This window comes from Mobula hypostoma, chromosome 11, assembly GCF_963921235.1.
Source record: "Mobula hypostoma chromosome 11, sMobHyp1.1, whole genome shotgun sequence".
Classification (NCBI taxonomy): Eukaryota; Metazoa; Chordata; class Chondrichthyes; order Myliobatiformes; family Myliobatidae; genus Mobula; species Mobula hypostoma.
In genome coordinates, this window is record NC_086107.1 from 115,772,081 (window position 1) to 115,790,761 (window position 18,681).

At 50.6% G+C, this 18,681-nt stretch overlaps 1 protein-coding gene across 2 annotated transcripts in view; it reads left to right on the forward strand.

Annotated features, from left to right (window-relative positions):
• The window catches only part of LOC134354167 (sulfotransferase 1C2-like), a 29,283-nt gene extending 12,805 nt beyond the window's left edge, over positions 1–16,478 (forward strand). For both annotated transcript variants that reach the window (XM_063063023.1, XM_063063024.1), the window contains exons 3-8: positions 1,533–1,661; positions 3,062–3,159; positions 3,671–3,797; positions 14,319–14,413; positions 15,338–15,518; positions 16,185–16,478. In XM_063063023.1, the coding sequence (XP_062919093.1) occupies positions 1,533–1,661; positions 3,062–3,159; positions 3,671–3,797; positions 14,319–14,413; positions 15,338–15,518; positions 16,185–16,297 (743 nt within the window). In that variant the 3' untranslated portion in view covers positions 16,298–16,478. The remainder of the gene's footprint in view (positions 1–1,532; positions 1,662–3,061; positions 3,160–3,670; positions 3,798–14,318; positions 14,414–15,337; positions 15,519–16,184) is intronic.
• Positions 16,479–18,681: the final 2,203 nt, after the last annotated feature.

Here is an 18,681-nt window from a genome sequence, read left to right on the forward strand (position 1 = left end):
TTGCCACATTTCTTCGTACCTTTCCCTGAGAACATCTGTTCCCAATTTAAGCTTCAAAGTTCCTGCCTGATAGCCTCATAGTTCCCCTTAGTCCAATTAAACGCTTTTCTAACTTGTCTGTTCCTATCCCTCTCCAATGCTATTGTAAAGGAGATAGAATTATGATCACTATCTCCAAAATGGTGAGACTGAGAGATCTGACACCTGACCAAAAGGAGCAGCCTCAGAGTAGAAGGACATCCTTTTCAAACAGAGATAAGGAGGAATTTCTTTAGCTGAAGGGTGGTAAATCTGTGGAATTCATTGCCACAGATAATTGAGGACGCCAAGTGATTGTGTATATAATGAGTGTAGGTATATGGGCTGTTGATTAGTAAGGGTATCAAAGGTTACAGGGAGAATGGGGTTGAGAGATATGACAGAGTAGACTCGATGGGCTGATTGGCCTTATTCTGCTCCTATGGTTTAACACCATGCACTTCAGTTGAGATGAATGGAGCAAGTCTTTTTTGCACAGGGTGATCAGCACCTGGAATGTGCTGCCGGTAGTGGTGGTGGAGGCTTATATGAGTGAGATGTGTAAAAAGCTGTTATGCAGACAACATGGATGGACAGGGAATGCAGGGAGATGGGCTTTGTGTAAGCAAGGGATTAGATGATCTAACAGGTTACGGGAGTGATACTCTGCGAGCCAGCGTAGACTGTGAGAGGTAAAGGGCCTCCTGCTCTGTCACAAGGAGTTCGAGGACATGATTACAAGTCAGTGAGACCACCTGGGGTACCCGAGATCTGCACAATAACACAAGGTATAGGCCACTCGGCCCTTCAAACCTATTCAATCACTCAAGGTGATCTCAGCCAATCTGCCCCAGGTTCCCACAGCCTACTCACAGTCAAAGTCGTATAGCAGGGAAACAGGCTGCTCGACCCAAACCATCCTTGCCAACACAGATTTCCATCCAATCCGATCCCAGTGGATGGAATGGACCTTGAAACCTTTCCTTCCAGTGTATTTGTCTCAGTGTCTTTCAAATGTAGTTAATGTACCTGCCTCGACCACTTCCTCTGGCAGCTCTTTCCACATAAAGACCACCTCCTGGGTGAAAACGTTGCCCTTTGGGGCCCTAACAAATCTCTCCGCTGTGCCCTCTGGTTCTTGATTCCCCAGCCCTGGGGAAAATGACTGCGCACTTTCACCCTATCTGATTACACTCACAGCTTTTCCATGGAGTGAAGGAGGGAGAGTGGGGTATTTGTACTTGGACAATTTGTAGGATTTCCTGGTTTGAGGCGTTTGACCGATTCGTTCTGGTCCTCATCCGATGGAAATTTTCTCCCTCCCTTCAGTTCATTTCCCCACATTCTCTGCTCCCTCCCACACACTGTCCTCTCCCCACCTCTTCCTTTTCCCTCTTTTTCCCTCCCATTCCCCTATCACTCCTCCTGCACTCACCCCATCTGCCCCACTCTGTAGCTCTCCCTCTCACCTGCTCACCTTTCTACAACACCTCTCATCTCTAACCTCCCTGCAGGCACCACCTGGATGCAGGAGATTGTGGATCTCATCATGATGAACGGGGACGTGCAAAAATGCAGACGCGCCCCCATCTTTCAACGGATTCCCTTCCTCGAGATCTGCAGCCCTGCATTTCAATCCACTGGTGAGGGAACCCAACCAGGCCAGAAGGGGTCACATGGGGAGGGAGAGGGACACTGGTGGGAGGGACGGAGGGTAGGAGACGTGGTGGGAGAAGGAGGGAGAGGCTGGGAGAGAGGGAGGGAGAGTGGGGTGAGGAAAAGAGAGAGAGAAACAGAGAAAGAACAGTAAGAGAGAGACAGCGGGAAGAGAGAAACAGGAAAAAAGAGAGACTGGGGAGAGAGAGACTGGAGAAGAGAGAGGGGGAGACAATGGGAGAGAGAGAGTGGGAGAAACTGGGTAAGAGCAAGACAGGAGAGAGACTGGGGGGGAGAGAGATGGGGAGAGAGACTGGGGGTAGAGAGAGAGAGACAGGGAGAGAGATGGGGAAGAGAGAGACTGGGGCTAGAGAGACTGGGAAGAGAGAGACTGGGGGAGAGAGACTGGGGGAGAGAGACTGGGGGAGAGAGACTGGGGAGAGAGAGACTGGGGGAGAGAGAGACTGGGGGAGAGAGAGACTGGGGAGAGAGAGACTGGGGAGAGAGAGACTGGGGAGAGAGAGAATGGGGGCTAGAGAGACTGGGGACTAGAGAGACTGGGGACTAGAGAGACTGGGGGAGAGAGACTGGGGGAGAGAGACTGGGGGAGAGAGACTGGGGAGAGAGAGAATGGGGGAGAGAGAGAATGGGGAGAGAGAGAATGGGGAGAGAGAGAATGGGAAGAGAGAGACTGGGGAGAGAGAGACTGGGGGCTAGAGAGAATGCAGGAGAGAGAATGGAGGAGAGAGAGAATGGGGGCTAGAGAGACTGGGGGAGAGAGAGAATGGAGGAGAGAGAGAATGGGGAGAGAGAGTCTGGGGAGAGAGAGAATGGGGAGAGAGAGACTGGGGAGAGAGAGACTGGGGAGAGAGAGACTGGGGAGAGAGAGACTGGGGAGAGAGAGACTGGGGAGAGAGAGACTGGGGAGAGAGAATGGGTGAGAGGGAGAGGACGAGAGAGAGAAACTGCAGTGGAGAGAGGATGGGGAAGAAAGAGTGTGATTTAGGGGGAGAGAGAGAGAATGGAGAGAGATTTAGGGAGAGTGTTTGGGGGAGAGCAGAGAGAAACTGGGGAGGAGAGAAGGCGAAGGAAGAAAACTGCGTGGAGAGAGAGAGTGGGTAGAGATAGATAGAGGTGTAGACAAGGACACAAAGAGTGAGACTGGGTGAGGACAGGTATGTGAGGCAGAATGGGAATGTGTTGAGGGTAAAATGGGGGAAGGGGACGTGTGCGGGTGGTCACGGGTAGACCACAAGGACAGAGGATTGGAGGCATGGGTGGAGAGCAAGGGGAGGAGGTGTGGGAGAGGCCGACGTTTCTGATTGATGTGGAGCTATTCGGTGTTCTTGGGTGGGGGGGTGAAAGGTTAATCTCTCTGTGTCACCAGGGCTGGATCAGATCAAGAAGCTGCAGTCTCCCCGAATCATCAAAACTCACCTTCCATTCCAAAAGGTACCCAAATCGTTCCGGGAGCAGAACTGTAAGGTAAGTGTGTCCAAGGGGAGAGGCAGGAGAGGGGAGAGCAGTGTGGTTGAGGGGGACAGAGGGGCAGAGAGAAAAGCAATGAAAAAGAATGTGGGTGAAGGACACAGAGAAAAGGGGGAAATGATGGGAGGAGGACAGACAGAGTGAGAGAGGGGGCAGAGAGAGAGAAAATGGGGTAGAGAGTGGGGCAGAGCTCAGGGCAGTGAGCACAGGGGAGAGAGCATGAGGAAGAGAGCGCAGGAGGAAAGGGTGCAGGGCAGAGAGAGAGAGAATGGGGAGAGAGAGAATAGGGAGAGAGAGATTGTGGAGAGAGAGGTGAGAGAGTGGGGGAGAAGAGAAATTGGGGGAGGGAGAATTGTGTGGGCAGAGTGCTGGTGACAGCATGAGGGGAAGAGAATTACAGGACAGGGAATTTGGCAGGACAGAGAATTGGGATGCAGAGAAATGGTGGGAGCAGAGAGTGCAGGTGTGACAGATCAAGAGAAAGACCTGACATTCCACTGCCCCTCAGGTGATCGTGGTTGCTCGCAACGCAAAGGACAACATGGTCTCCTACTTCCATTTCCACCGGATGAACCAGGTGATGCCAGAGCCTGGCACCTGGGAGGAATTCCTGCAAATGTTCATTGAGGGGCAGAGTAAGCATCGAGGTTCACAGCAACACCACCTCACACACCTTCCCCAGCGACACAACTCCTGCACATCATCACGTCACACATTTCTGGAGACCGACACAGAGTGAAGCTCCCTCCTCACAGTCCCATCACAGACTCCTGGGGTGAGATACAGAGTGAAACTCCCTCCACACCATCCCATTACACACTCCCGGGGTCAGACACAGAGTGAATCTCCCTCCACACCATCCCATCACACACTCACGGGGTCAGACACAGAGTGAAACTCCCTCCACACCGTCCTATCACAGACTCCCGGGGTCAGACACAGAGTGAAACTCCCTCCACACCGTCCCATCGCACACTCCCGGGGTCAGACACAGAGTGAAGTTCCATCCACACCGTCCCATCACACACTCCCGGGGTCAGACACAGAGTGAAGCTCCCTCCACACCGTCCCATCACACACACCTGGGTTAGACACAGAGTGAATCTCCCTCCACACCGTCCCATCACACACACCCGGGTTAGACACAGTGAATCTCCCTCCACACCGCCCCATCACACACTCCCGGGGTCAGGCACACAGTGAATCTCCCTCCACACCATCCCATCACACACTCCCGGGGTCAGGCACAGAGTGAATCTCCCTCCACACTGTCCCATCACACACTCCCGGAGTCAGACACAGAGTGAATCTCCCTCCACACCGTCCCATCACACACACCCGGGTTAGACACAGAGTGAATCTCCCTCCACACCGTCCCATCACACACTCCCGGGGTCAGACACAGAGTGAAGCTCCCTCCACACCGTCCCATCACACACTCCCGGGGTCAGACACAGAGTGAATCTCCCTCCACACCGTCCCATCACAGACTCCCAGGGTCAGATACAGAGTGAAGCTCCCTCCACACCGTCCCATCACACACTCCTGGGGTCAGGCACAGAGTGAATCTCCCTCCACACCGTCCCATCACACACTCCCGGGGTCAGACACAGAGTGAAACTCCCTCCTCACTATCCAATCACAGACTCCCAGGGAGCTGTTCTGATTGAATTGAGAGAAATCAAGGAAAAACTGCTGCATAAAGTTCGTGAGATACTCTGGGGGAGATACAGAAGGTCTCTTGGACATCTGAGTAAGGGCTGTTTTAGTGTGGAGACTGCTTTCAGCGTTCTTCTGCCAATTTGGACTGCATAGCTTCCCACTGCGGCCGTTGGCAACTTGCCAGGAAACTGCTTTGCTCCGAGTGCAGGGAGAGAAACACAGTTATTCCCCACTAACATCGGGGCAGCATCCATTCCCTGTGTTGTGTTTCTCTCTCGTGTGGGTGCTGGAGCGTTTTAGATGCCACAAACTTTAACGGCCTGGGAGTTCTTCTTGACCGACGGAGCATTTCCTGGTGTTGGAATTTCTGGTGCAGTGCCTAAAAAGGGACTGTCTTCCTACTGCCCTAGCAACAGAAGGTTCCTCCCCATTCCAGCTGTCTTAAGGAGAGTCTGGAATGTGTTCCAACTTCTCAGGATCCAAAGCCCTGGAGTGATGGGATTTGCTGATGCTGCAGGACTGGGCGAACTGCAGGAAGTTCCAAACATTCCTGTCCAGGAATTCTACTCACTCCAGGGCTTTATCAGCAGCACTGCTGCATATATTTCTCACTTTAGACTCTAAAGCCACCAGCCCGGCCCAGTCTGCAGGGAGTCGCAGACTTGCGGGGAGTGAGGCAAGGATGGCTGCCTCTCCATCCTCGGCCAATGCCCTGTCTCAGTCAGTGGAGAGTGAATGCAGGGGGAAATGTATTGTGTGAGCTGTGAAACGGTGCACAGTGGCCACGGAGGACCTGGTTGGGGAGGCCAGTATTTTGGCCTCCAGGGAAGAGTTCGGGAAGGCAGTGTTTTATCTGGAGACTGATGAGTTGGTGCACCGAGACCTCACTGGGGGGAGAATCACGGACAAAGACATCCTTTCACAGATGGAGCTGTACCGTCGAGCTGGAGGGCCACTCTGGTTTCCGGCGTGACCCAGTATTGGCAAAGAAGTTGAAGGAGCGAGTGGGCTCCTTTGACTTGGTGGCCTCCTGGCAGAATCTCCACCCTGACTCTAGCGTCTTCTCGAGAAGGTCTGGAGGGGGGTGCCCGCATAGACCACTTCTACATCTCTCGGGCATACATCTCCCGCATGTCAGTATCCTCCATGTGGCTGGAGTCGTGCCCAGACCATCACCTTGTGTGGATGGAATTTGCTCTGCACCCTTGGGTGGGAACTGGCACTGGCCCTTTAACAACTGGCTGCTGGGAGACAGCCAATTCTGGGATTCATTCCGAGCATTCTGGGTCTACCGGAGGGAGAGATGGGTGGATTTCTGCTCCTTATGGCCATGGCAGGACATAGCCCACATCCGGTTTCTATGTCGGGAGTACACTAGGGGCTCGATAAAGAGGCAGGGCTCTGAAATTAAGCGGCTTGACAGAGCGTTGCTTGACCTAGGGTCCCGTCTTGGTCTGACTGCTGGGGACCAACAGTTACGGCAGGAACACCAGGAGGAGAACACACTGAGGGATCTGCAGCTCCAGCAGTCCCGAGGTACGTCTGTGAGGTCACAGATCCAGATGCTGTAGGATTTGGACCGTGGCTCACCCTTCTTCTACGCACTGGAGAAGTGGCGGGGAGTCCAAAAACGGCTAGTGGAATTACTGGCTGCTGATGACTCCTCCGTCACGGACGCTGATGAAATCAATGCAGAAGGCTGCTCCTTCTATAGATCCTTATTCTCACCAGATCCGTTAACTGTGGACGTGTGCAGTGTGATCTGCAAAGATTTGCCCCAGTCACCCCAGAGGACGTAGAGTGGCTGGACACCCCTGACTCAGATGGAGCAGTCTACATCCCTTCAGCAACTCCAGAGGGGCAGGTCCCCTGGCCTAGATGGCCTAAGCATGGAGTTCTTTCAAGCTTTCAGGGATGTCTTGATGGAGAGCAGAGCCACCGGGGAAATGCCCCTCTCATGGCAGAGAGCTGTTGTGGTCCTACTGCCCAAGAAGGGAGACCTCCGCCTGCTAAAGAACTGGTGTCTGGTCTCTCTCTTGCGTGCAGACTACAAGATCTTCACCAAGGGAATGGCTAACCGTCTCGGCTCAGTGTTGAGACAGGAGACTCACCCTGACCAATCTTGCACAGTCCCAGGCTGGTCCATTCAGGACAATGTCCATCTGGTCTCGACCCTGATCCACCTGCTCTAGGAAACTGGGAATTTCTCTCTCTTGACCAGAAGGTGTTTGACTGGGCAGACCACAGTTTCCTGGTGGGCACTGCACAGACATTTGGGCTCAGACCACACTTTGTAGCCCAGGTTCGGCTCCTATACTCTGCCACAGAGTGCCTTGTCCAGGTCGATGGATCACCGACAGCAGCCACTCCCTTTAGAAGAGTAGTACATCCGGGGTGCCCCATGTCCGGCCAGTTGTATACCATCTCTGTAGAGCCATTCCTGTGTCTGGTTCTGTGTGAATGGGACATAAAGGACATCCTCTCAGCCTACAGATGTTGTGCTCCTAATGGTGACAGACACAGTGACCTGCAGAGCACACACAAGTGCCAGGAAGTTTTCTTAGCAGTGTCCACCACCCGATCAACTAGGTGAAATGTTCCAGAATCTTGGTGGTCAGTGGCAGGTGGACACACTGCCAGAGAAGATGAGACCTTTTGAGTGAAGCACCAGGCATCTCTCTATCTGGGAGTCTACCAGAGTGCTTCTTCCATCTCCGCTGCATCTGCTCTTGGGATGAGGCTTTTCATTCCAGGACGAGGGAGATGTCCTCCTTTTTTAAAGAAAGGGGCTTCCCTTCCTCCACCATCAAATCTGCTCTCAAACGCATCTCCCCCATTTCACGTACATCTGCTCTCACTCCATCCTCCCGCCACCCCACTAGGAATAGGGTTCCCCTGGTCGTCACCTACCACCCCACCAGTGTCCGGGTCCAACATATTATTCTCCGTAACTTCCGCCACCTCCAACGGGATCCCACCACTAAGCACATCTTTCCCTCCCCCCTCTCTCTGCTTTCCGCAGGGATCGCTCCCTATGCGACTCCATTGTCCATTCGTCCCCCCCATCCCTCCCCACCGATCTCCCTCCTGGCACTTATCCGTGTAAGCGGAACAAGTGCTACACATGCCCTTACACCTCCTCCCTTACCACCATTCAGGGCCCCAGACAGTCCTTACAGGTGAGGCGACACTTCACCTGTGAGTTGGCTGGGGTGATATACTGCGTCCGGTGCTCCTGATGTGGCCTTTTATATATTGGTGAGACCCGACGCAGACTGGGAGACCGCTTTGCTGAACACCTACGCTCTGTCCGCCAGAGAAAGCAGGATCTCCCAGTGGCCACACATTTTAATTCCACATCCCATTCCCATTCTGACATGTCTATCCACGACCTCCTCTACTGTAAAGATGAAGCCACACTCAGATTGGAGGAACAACACCTTATATTCCGTCTGCGTAGCCTCCAACCTGATGGCATGAACATCCACTTCTCTAACTTCCGCTAATGCCCCACCTCCTCCTCGTACCCCATCCGTTATTTATTTTTAAACACACATTCTTTCTCTCACTCTCCTTTTTCTCCCTCTGACTATATCCCTTGCCCATCCTCTGGGTTCCCCCCCTCCTTTGTCTTTTCCCCCTGGGCCTCCTGTCCCATGATCCTCTCATATCCCCTTTGCCAATCACCTGTCCAGCTCTTGGCTCCATCCCTCCCCCTCCTGTCTTCTCCTATCATTTTGGATCTCCCCCTCCCCCTCCCCCTTTCAAATCTCTTACTCACTCTTCCTTCAGTTAGTCCTGACGAAGGGTCTCGGCCTGAAACATCGACTGTACCGTTTCCTAGAGATGCTGCCTGGCCTGCTGCGTTCACCAGCAACTTTGATGTGTGTTGCTTAAATTTCCAGCATCTGCAGAATTCCTGTTGTTTGCTGCTGAGAGACCTGGCTGGCGGACTGGCAGGTCCTGGAGACGAAAGTCATGGCCCGGCTGGGGCGCTGGTCAGATCTTCTCAGGGTGCTTTCCTATCGAGGCAGGGTGGTGGTCATAAACCAGCTGGTGGCCCCCTTGTTGTGGTACCGGATGGTCACTTTGCCCCCACCTTGCCCTTTGTCACAGGGATGCAGAGGAAGTTAGTGGACCTCTTCTGGGACAAGAGGAGACACTGGGTCTCTGCAGTGGTCCTGAGTCTCCCAGTGGGAGAGGGCGGACAGTTGCGGCTGGCGGCTCTCCACCTCAGGACCCTGCAGAGGTTCCTCCCAGCTGGCATGTGTTGCTGACGTACTTTCTCCGGGGGGGGGGGCTGCTATCTTCATGAAGAGATGTGGCTACCACCAGCAGGCATTAGCCATGCTACTTTGCAGAGTCTGCCCAGCTTCTATCACAACCTACTGAGATTCTGGAATATTGTGGCCATTCCCCTCAAAAACAAGTATACCGTTTTGGATACTTTTGTGGGGATGACCTCCTGGGAGAATGTCACGGCGACCAGGTTACAGGCACTGAGCATGGGTCCGTGATGCAGAAGGGAAAGAAAGAGAAGAAAGGAGCAGTAGTCAAAGGGACTCAATAGTGAGGGGAACAGACAGGAGATTCTGTGGACATGAACAGGTCCAGGGTGCCAGAGTCAGGGGTGTCTTAGATCACGTCCACACATTTTGGAGAGGGAGCAGCCAGATGTCTTGGTACTTTATTGGTGCCAATGACATAGGAAGGAAAAGCAATGAGGTCCTGAAAAGAGAATTTAGAGAGCTTGGTAGAAAGCTGAGAAGCAGGACCTCCCAGATAGTCATTTCTGGATTGTTGCCTGTGTCATGCGCTAGTGAGGGTAGAAACAGGATGATTTGGCAGACTAATGTGTGCCTGAGAAGCTGGGCAGGGGGGCAGGACTTCAGGTTCCTGGATAATTGAGATCTCTTCTCGGGGAGGTATGACCTGTTTAAAAGTGACGGGTTGCACCTGAACCGAGGGGGACCAATATTCTCGCTGACAGGTTTGTTAGAGCTGTTGGGGACTCAGGAAAGGACAGATAGTGAAAAAGTAAAGATAGCGTGCAGTAAGATTGTCAGGAAGGGCAGGCAGGTGATGGGACAGTTGCAGCCAACAGAGGTTAGGGATCATTAAGGATGCAGAATCAGAAAGGATTTCAAATTTGGTACTCAAGGTGTTGTATCTAAATGTGCATAGTATAAGAAATAAGGTGGATGATCTTGTTGCAATATTACAGATTGTCAGGTATGATGTGGCCATCACTGAATCGTGGCTGTAGGATGGTTGTAGTTGGGACCTGAATGTGCAGGTTACAAATTGTATCGGAGGGATAGGAAGGTAGGCAGAGGGGTTGGTGTGGCTCTACTGGTAAAGAATGGCATCAAATCAGTAGAAAGATGTGACATAGGATCGGAAGATGATGATGCACTATCAATAACTCCAAAAGACTGGAAGTAGAGTAAATACTGAAAGGCTTTTATTAACAGTAAAATGTGACCTCCATCATGCTGAGTATCTGCCCCTGGACTGAGAGGAGGAGCAATGGCTCAATTGCCTATATATATATATATATGGTTTACCACAAACGATGAATCCTTGTTTGTTGAGTTAAGAAACTGAAAGGGTAAAAGGATGTTAATGGCAGTTATATACAGGCCTGCCAGCAGTGGCTGGGAGGTGGACCACAGATTACAACAGGAAATAGAAAAGGCGTGTTGAAAGGGCAATGTTATGGTAGTCATGGGAGATTTTAACATGCAGGACAATTGGGAAAGTCAGGTTGGTAATAGATCTCAAGAGAGTGAGTTTGTTGAATGCCTAAGAGACAGATTTTTAGAACAGTTTGTTGTTAAGCCTACTAGGGTATCAGCTATACTGGATTGGGTGTTATGTAATGAACCAGAGGCGATTAGGGTGCTTAAGGTAAAAGAACCCTTAGGAACTAGTGATCACAATATGATTGTGTTTAACTTGAAATCTGATAGGGGGAAAGTAAAGTCTGATGTAGCAATATTTCAGTGGAGTAAGGGAGATTACAGTGGTATGAGAGCGGAGTTGGCCAAAGTAAACTGGAAGGAGCTGTAGGCAGGGATGTCAGCAGAGTAGCAATGGCGTGCTTCTGGGAAAAATGAGGAAGGTGCAGGACATGTGTATTCCAAAAATGAAGAAATACTCAATTCATAAAATAGTACAACTGTGGCTGACAAGGGAAGTCAAAGCTAATGTAGAAACAAAAGAGAGGGCATACAACAATGCAAAAATTAGTGGGATAGAGGATTGGGAAGTTTTTAAAAACCTACAGAGAGTAACTAAAGAAATCATTAGAAGGGAAAAGGTGAAATATGAAAGCAAGCTAGCAAATAATATCAAAGTGGACAGTAAATGTTTTTCACGTATGTTAAAAATAAAAGAGAAATGAGAGTGGATACAGGACTGTGAGAAAATGAGACAGGAGAAATAATAACGGGGGACAAGGAGATGGCTGATGAACTAAATGAGTATTTTCCATCAATCTTCACTGTGGAAGACACTAGCAGTGTGCCTGATGTTGTAGTGTGTGAAGGAAGAAAAGTGGGTGCAGTTACTGTTAGAAGAGAGAAGGTTCTCAAAAAACTGAAGGTACATAAGTCACCCAGACCAGATAAACTGCACCCTAGGGTTCTGAAAGAGGTAGAGTTAGAGATCGTGGTGGCATTAAAACGATCTTTCAAAAATCATTGGACTCTGGCAATCCTCTGGTGCCAGAGGACAGGAAAATTGCAAACGTCACTCCACGCTTTAAGAAAGGGCGAAGGCAGCAGAAAGTAAATTAGAGACCAGTTAGCCTGACCTCAGTGTTTGGAAAGATGTTGGAGTCAATCGTTAAGGACGAGGTGATGGAGTACTTGGTGACACAGGACAAGATAGCACAAAGTCAGCATGGTTTCCTGCAGGGAAAATCCTGCCTAACAAACCTGTTGGAATCCTCTGAAGAGATTACAAGGATAGATAAAGGGGCAGTAGTGGATGTTGTACATTTGGACTTTCAGAAAGCCTTTGACAAGGTACCAAGTTAAGAGCCCATGGTATTACAGGAAAGTTACTAACATGATTAGAGCATTGGCTGATTGGTAGGAGGCAGTGAGTGGGAATAAAAGGATCCTTTTCTGGTTGCCTGCCAGTGACGTGGTGTTCCATAGGGGTTAGTGTTGGGACCATTTCTTTTTACACCGTATATAAATGATTTAGATGGTGGACTAGATGGCTTTGTTGCCAAGTTTGCAGATAATACAAAGATTGGTGGAGGGGCAGGTAGAATGCAGAAGGACTTAGACAATTAGGAGAATGGGCAAGAAAGTGACAAATGAAATACAGTGCTGGAAAATGCATGGTCATGCACTTTGGTAGTAGAAATAAATGTGCAGACTTTTTTCTAAACAGGGAAAAAATCCAGGAATCTGAGATGCAAAGGGACTTGGGAGTCCTTGTGCAGAACACCGTAAAAGTTAACTTGCAGGTTGAGTCAGCGGTGAGGAAGGCAAATGTAACTTTTGTATTCATTTCAAGAGGTCAAGAATACAAGAGCAAGAATGTGATGCTGAGACTTTATAAAGCACTGGTGAGGCCTCGCCTTGAGTATTGTGAAGTTTTGGGCCCCTCATCTTGGAAGAGATGTGCCGGCATTGAGAGGGTCCTGAGGAGGTTCACAAGGATGATTCCAGGAATGAAAGGGTTATCATATGAGGAACGTTTGATGGCTCTAGGTCTGTACTCGCTGGAATTCAGAAGGATGAGGGAGGATCTCATTGAAACCTTTCAAATGTTGAAAGGCCTAGACAGAGAAGATGTGGAAAGGATGTTTCCCATGGTGGGAGAGTCCAGGACAAGAGGGTACAGCCTCAGGATAGAGGGGCGCCCTTTCAAAACAGAGATGCGGAGAAATTTCTTTAGCCAGAGGGTGGTGAATTCGTGGAATTTGTTGCCACATGCAGCTGTGGAGGCCAGGTTGCTGGGTGTATTTAAGGCAGAGGTTGATAGGTTCTGGATTGGACATGGTATCAAAGGTTACGGGAGAAGGCTGGGAACTGGGGTTGAGGAGGGGGAAAAAAAAAGGATCAGCCATGGTTGAATGGCGGAGCAGACTCGATGGGCCAGATGGCCTAATTCTGCTCCTATGTCTTATGGTCTTACAGACTGCAGCTGGGCTCACCGCTGCGCCTGTCGGGCCCAGGCCCAGCAATCTTATCCGGGGGCCCAGCCCACACAACTTGAGCCGTCTTTCATCGACACCAACAATCTCATTCAGGGATGCAGGTAAAAGTTACCTGTTGGGCCGCTGCTCCACACCTTCCACTTCCTAGCCCCTGTCCACCATCCCAACCTGGGGGCAAGGAAGGGGGTTCCCAACGGAAGTCCCGTTACGAGGGAGTTCTTCCCGTGCATCTCGGAGATCTGAGGCCGAGACTGCTGCATAGAGCAGTGCCCTGTCACAATTCCTTAGTTTGTACACGGATCTCCCAGCCCGTTAGCTCTGCAGGCTGGAGGAGACCGTGTACCACACGTACACAGTCTCTTTTTGCATAACTGTGAGAGATGCTCCTCGCCGCCTAGTTACATTTCAGCCCTCCTCCCCATTTATATACGGTCATCCAGTACGGGGGGAGCGGGGTGTCAAGGATGGATGAGGATGTCCTTGTCTACTTTCTCCTGGGCTGGCTAAAACAGCTATCTGTGGGTCCTGGAAACGGGTGACAGGAATCTGCCCAGACAGACTGTCTGGCAATGTTTAGGGGGTATGTCTGTGCCCGGGTAATCACTGAGAGGGAACACTCACTGTTCATGGGGACCATAAAGGTGTCCCGGGATCATTGAGCTCCGTGGGGGAGGGAAGGTAATAAACACCATCATTGATAGAAATGGAAACGTTTTAGGATAATGTCATTTGTCTAGTAATTGTGTTAGCCACTGGTTTGGAAATATTTGTAGTACTGAATTTAAAATAAAGATATCTTGTAAGAAATAGGGTCAGACACAGAGTGAAGCTCCCTCCACACCGTCCCATCACACACTCCCGGGATCAGACACGGAATGAATCTCCCTCCACACCGTCCCATCACACACTCCCAAGGTCAGACACAGAGTGAATCTCCCTCCACACCGTCCCATCACACACTCCCGGGGTCAGACACAGAGTGAATCTCCCTCCACGCCGTCCCATCACACACTCCCGGGGTCAGACACAGAGTGAAGCTCCCTCCTCACTGTCCCATCACACACTCCCAGGGTCAGACAAAGAGGGAAGCTCCCTCCACACCGTCCCATCACACATTCCCAAGGTCAGATACAGAGTGAAGCTCCCTCCACACCGTCCCATCACACACTCCCAGGGTCAGACAAAGAGGGAAGCTCCCTCCACACTGTCCCATCACACACTCCCGGGGTCAGACAGGTCAAGAGTGAAACTCCTTCCATGCCGTCCCATCACATATTGCAGGAGAGAACGGATGAGATCTTGCTGTGTTTTTCAGTAAGCTGGGGCTCCTGGTATGACTACAACCTAGACTGGTGGGAGGCAAGAAAGAAACATCGGATTCTCTTCATCTTCTATGAGGACATAAAGGAGGTGAGGAGAAGGGCAGAGGGAGAGGGGGATGGGGAGGGTAGGGAGACGGGGAGTGGGAGGGTAGGGAGACGGGGAGGGGTAGATGGAATTGGAGCTAGAGGGGGAGATGGAGGGGAAAGGAGAGGGCAGATGGAGGGAGAGGAGAAGATGGAGTGAGAGGAGAAGATGGAGGGAGAGGGGATGGACGGGAGTAAGGGAGATGTAGAGGGGGAGATGGAGTAGGAGGGGGATGGGGAGATGAAGGGGAGAAGGAGAGATGGATTTTGAGGGGGGATATGGAGGGGAAGGCAGAGAGAGGAGATGGAAGGGAGAGAGGGGGCAGATGAAGGGAGAGGTGTGATGGATGGGGAGATGAAAGGGAGGTGGAGGGAATGGGAGAGGGGAAATGGAGGGAGTGGGGGGGGAGATGGATTTTGCGGGGGAGGGGATATGGACAGGAAGGCAGAGAAGAGGTGGAAGGAAGAGAGAGAGGGTGATGCATGGGGAGGAGGAGATGGATTTTGAGGGGGAGGGGATATGGGGGAAGACAGAAGAGATGGAAGGGAAAGAGGGGGCAGATGAAGGAAGAGGGAGGGGGTGATGGACAGGGAGGGAGATGGGGAGCTGGAGGGTGCGAGGAGATGAAGTGGGGAGAGGGGAGATGGAGAGATAGGGGAGGGTGAGGGGGAGATTGAAAGGGAGGGACGGGGAGTTGGAGGGAGAGGGGTAGATATAAGGGGGGCAGAGATGGCAGTTGTGGGAGAGGGGGGAGATGGAGGGGAATGGAGTTTGATGGGGAGGGAAGGGTGAGGAGGAGGGAGAATATAGGTGCAGAGCTGTAGACATGCGACACCCTCCTTCCTCCTCCTCCTCCATGACCCTTTCCTCTCCATTTCACCCTCCCACCATCCATAGCTCACTGACCCGGACTCTCCTCTCTCCCAGAACCCACGGCGAGAGATCCTGAAGGTGGCTGACTTCCTGGGTAAGACCCTGGATGAGGCGGCTTTGGAGTCAGTGGTCCATAACTCCCTGTTCAGTGTGATGAAGGAGAATCCAATGACCAACTACACCACCCTCCCTTACACTGTCTTCAACCAGGATATCTCCAAGTTCATGAGGAAAGGTAGATTCACTAATAGGATTTGTTCACAGAGAACCACCCTTCTAGGAATTATTTTTTATGCCATGTCTTCGCTTGTACCATCATTTTCACTGATGCCCAGATGAATTTGAGCCCCTCTCGACCTTCATGGATGGAGACCAGGGAGAGTTGGTCAGTCCACTTTACAGGCCTGTTGAAGTTCATGAATCCTTGTGGAGCCATGAACTTCAAACATAATATTTGCTGCAGTCACTGCACTGGAATTTTGTAGACCACATTGGTCTTGTCGAATAGCTTGGTTTCTTGCTTTGGTCTGCAAAGTTCTCTCCTCAATGCTTAAGCTTGACTGAAATTCTGTTTTGGAAGCAGTTGGGCCGTCATTTCTGATCCTACTTAAGAGCTGATGTGGGCAAAATTTCTTACCATACCACACAAAGTTCACCACTCAATCAGCAATGCGATTTCCTCCCTACATCACAATTGAGTATTCAAAATGACATCCAATCAATTGATGAAAAGTATATAAAGGCCAAGCATTCAGAAGACACAATGCGGTGTGTCCTCGTACGGTGACTAAATGTTCGCAAGTTAATTGCCAAGATTGGAGAACAACTCAACACAACCATCAGCCACATAAGCTACACATCTCCCGAATTACTTCCAACACCTGTTCTCCTTCTCCCTCAGGTGAAGTTGGGGACTGGAAGAATCAATTCACTGTGGCACAGAATGAACATTTCGATAAAGACTACGCAGAGAAGATGGGGAAGAGTGACATTGTCTTTCGGGAGGTGCTGTGACCATTCTCTCCCCCCACCAAGCAAAGAAAAGCAGAAGCAAAAATGGTTAAGTAAACTGTGTCAGTAAAGAAACTTTATCCAGAGCACGGTGTGTCTGTCCTGTGTATCTGGAGAAAAGAGAGGGACTGAGAGACTACAAGACATAGGAGCAGAATTAAACCATTGATCGAATGTGCTCCACCATTGCATCATGGCTGATTTATTATCCCTCTCAACCCCGTTCTCCTGTCTTCTCCTCATAACCTTTAATGCCCTGACTAATCAAGAGCCTATCAACCTCTACTGTAAATATGCTTGATGATTTGCCTCCCACAGCCATTTGTGGCAATGAATTCTGCAGATTCAATACCCTCCAGCTAAAGAAATTCCTTCTCATCTCTGTTCTAAATGAATGCCCCTCATCTGAGACTTTGCCCTCTGGTCCTAGAGTCACCCATTATAGGAGATATCCTCCCTACACCCACTCAATTCACACCTTTCAATATTCAATAGGTTTCAGTGAGATTTCCCCTTATTCTTCTAAACTCCAGTGAGCAGAGACCAAGAGCTATCAAACGCTCCTCAAATGTTAACCCTCTTATTCCCGAAATAATTCTCGTGAATCTCCTCTGGACTTTCTCCAATGTCAGCACATCTTTTCTGAGATAAGGGGCCAAAAACTGCTCACAATACTCCAGGTGTGGTCAGAGCAATGCTTTATAAAGCCTCAATGTTACACCCTTGGTGTTGTATTCCAGTCCTCTCCAAATGAATGCTAACATTGCATTTGCCTTCCTCACCACCGACCCAATCTGCAAGTTAGCCTTCAGAGAATCTTGCAAGAGAATCTTTGCACCTCTGATTTTTGAATTCTCCCCCCATTTAGAAAACTGTCTACGCCTTTATTCCTTCCATCGAAGTGCATGACCATACACTTCCCTACACTACACTCCATCTGCCACCTCTATGCCCATTCTCTCAATGTCTAAGTCCCTCTGCAGGCTTCCTACTTCCTCAACACAACTTGTCCTCCCACCTGTCTTCATATCGTCCGCAAACTTGGCCACAAAGCCATCAGTTCACATATAACATGAAAAGAAGCGGTCCCAACAATGACCCCTGGGATCAAAGCTGTCCTTGAGCCTGGAAGAGCATGCTTTCAAGCTTTTGTATCTTCTGCCCAGTGGGAGAGAGAAGAAGAGGCAAAGTCAGGGTGGGTGGGGTCTTTGATTATGCTGGCTGCTTTTCCAAGGCAGCAAGTCAAGTCAAATTTACTGTCACGTGTGTACAGGGGCGATGAAAAAACCTAATCATAGCAGCATCACTAGCACACAGCATCAGGGAAGCATTGTTCACAAGAAATACTATTAGGCACAGTTTATATAAGGAAGAACACAAATGAAGCAAATTCCATTTTAGTGCGAAGTGGTCACAGTGTTGCTGTACTGAAACAGTGATTAGGGTCATGCTGGTTGGTTCAAGAACTGAATGGTTGAAGGGAAGTTGCTGTTCCTGAACCTGGTGGTGTGGGACGTCAGGCTTCTGTACCTCCTGCCTGATGGGAGCTGTGAGAAGAGGGCATGGCCCAGATGGTGGAAATCTCTGATGGGGGACGTAGAAGATATTGGTATGGATTACTGCAGCCTGCCTGCTCAGATAGAAGATGAGGTGTTGTGCTCAAATTTGATTTGGACCTTGTTGTAACAGTCCAGGAACCCAGAGAGAGGGGTCAGAGTGGGAGTGTGATGGTGAGTTAAAGAGACAGGGTACAGGAACCACAGAGTCTATGGAGGACGGGCTGGTGCAAAGTCCACAATTCTCTGCAGTTTCTCACAATCACGTTCAGAGCAGTTGCCGTGCCAGGCTGTGATGCTTTCGAAGGTGCTCCAGTAAAAACTGGTAAGACTCAATGTGGACATGACAGATTTTCTTAGTCTTGAGGAAGTAGATGCATTACTGACAGTTCTTGGCCATGGTGGTTGGATCAACAGGACAAGCAATTGGTGATGTTCACACCTAGGAACGTGATGCCCTCACCATCAGCACCACTGACAATGGAGCAGGTGCAGACAACCCCCTTCCTAAAGTCAACCACCAGACGTTCATTTCACTCGCACCGAGGAAAAACTTGTTCTCATGACCCTCTGGCTCTCTATTTCCTTCCCAAAGGATAAGTGCAGTGGGGAGGAGAGAGGGAGAGTCTGAGCGGGGAGAAGGGAGGCATGAAGGGCAGAGGGGGCAAAGGAGGAGGCAGAGAAGGGGGAGAGATCACAGAGAGGTGGGAAGGGGAGACGGGGGAGGGAAGGGGGTGAGAAGGAGGTGGGAAGGGGGAGATGGGGAGGGAAGGGGAAACGGGGGGTGGGAAGGGGGAGACGGGGGAAGGGGGTGAGAAGGGGGAGGGAAGG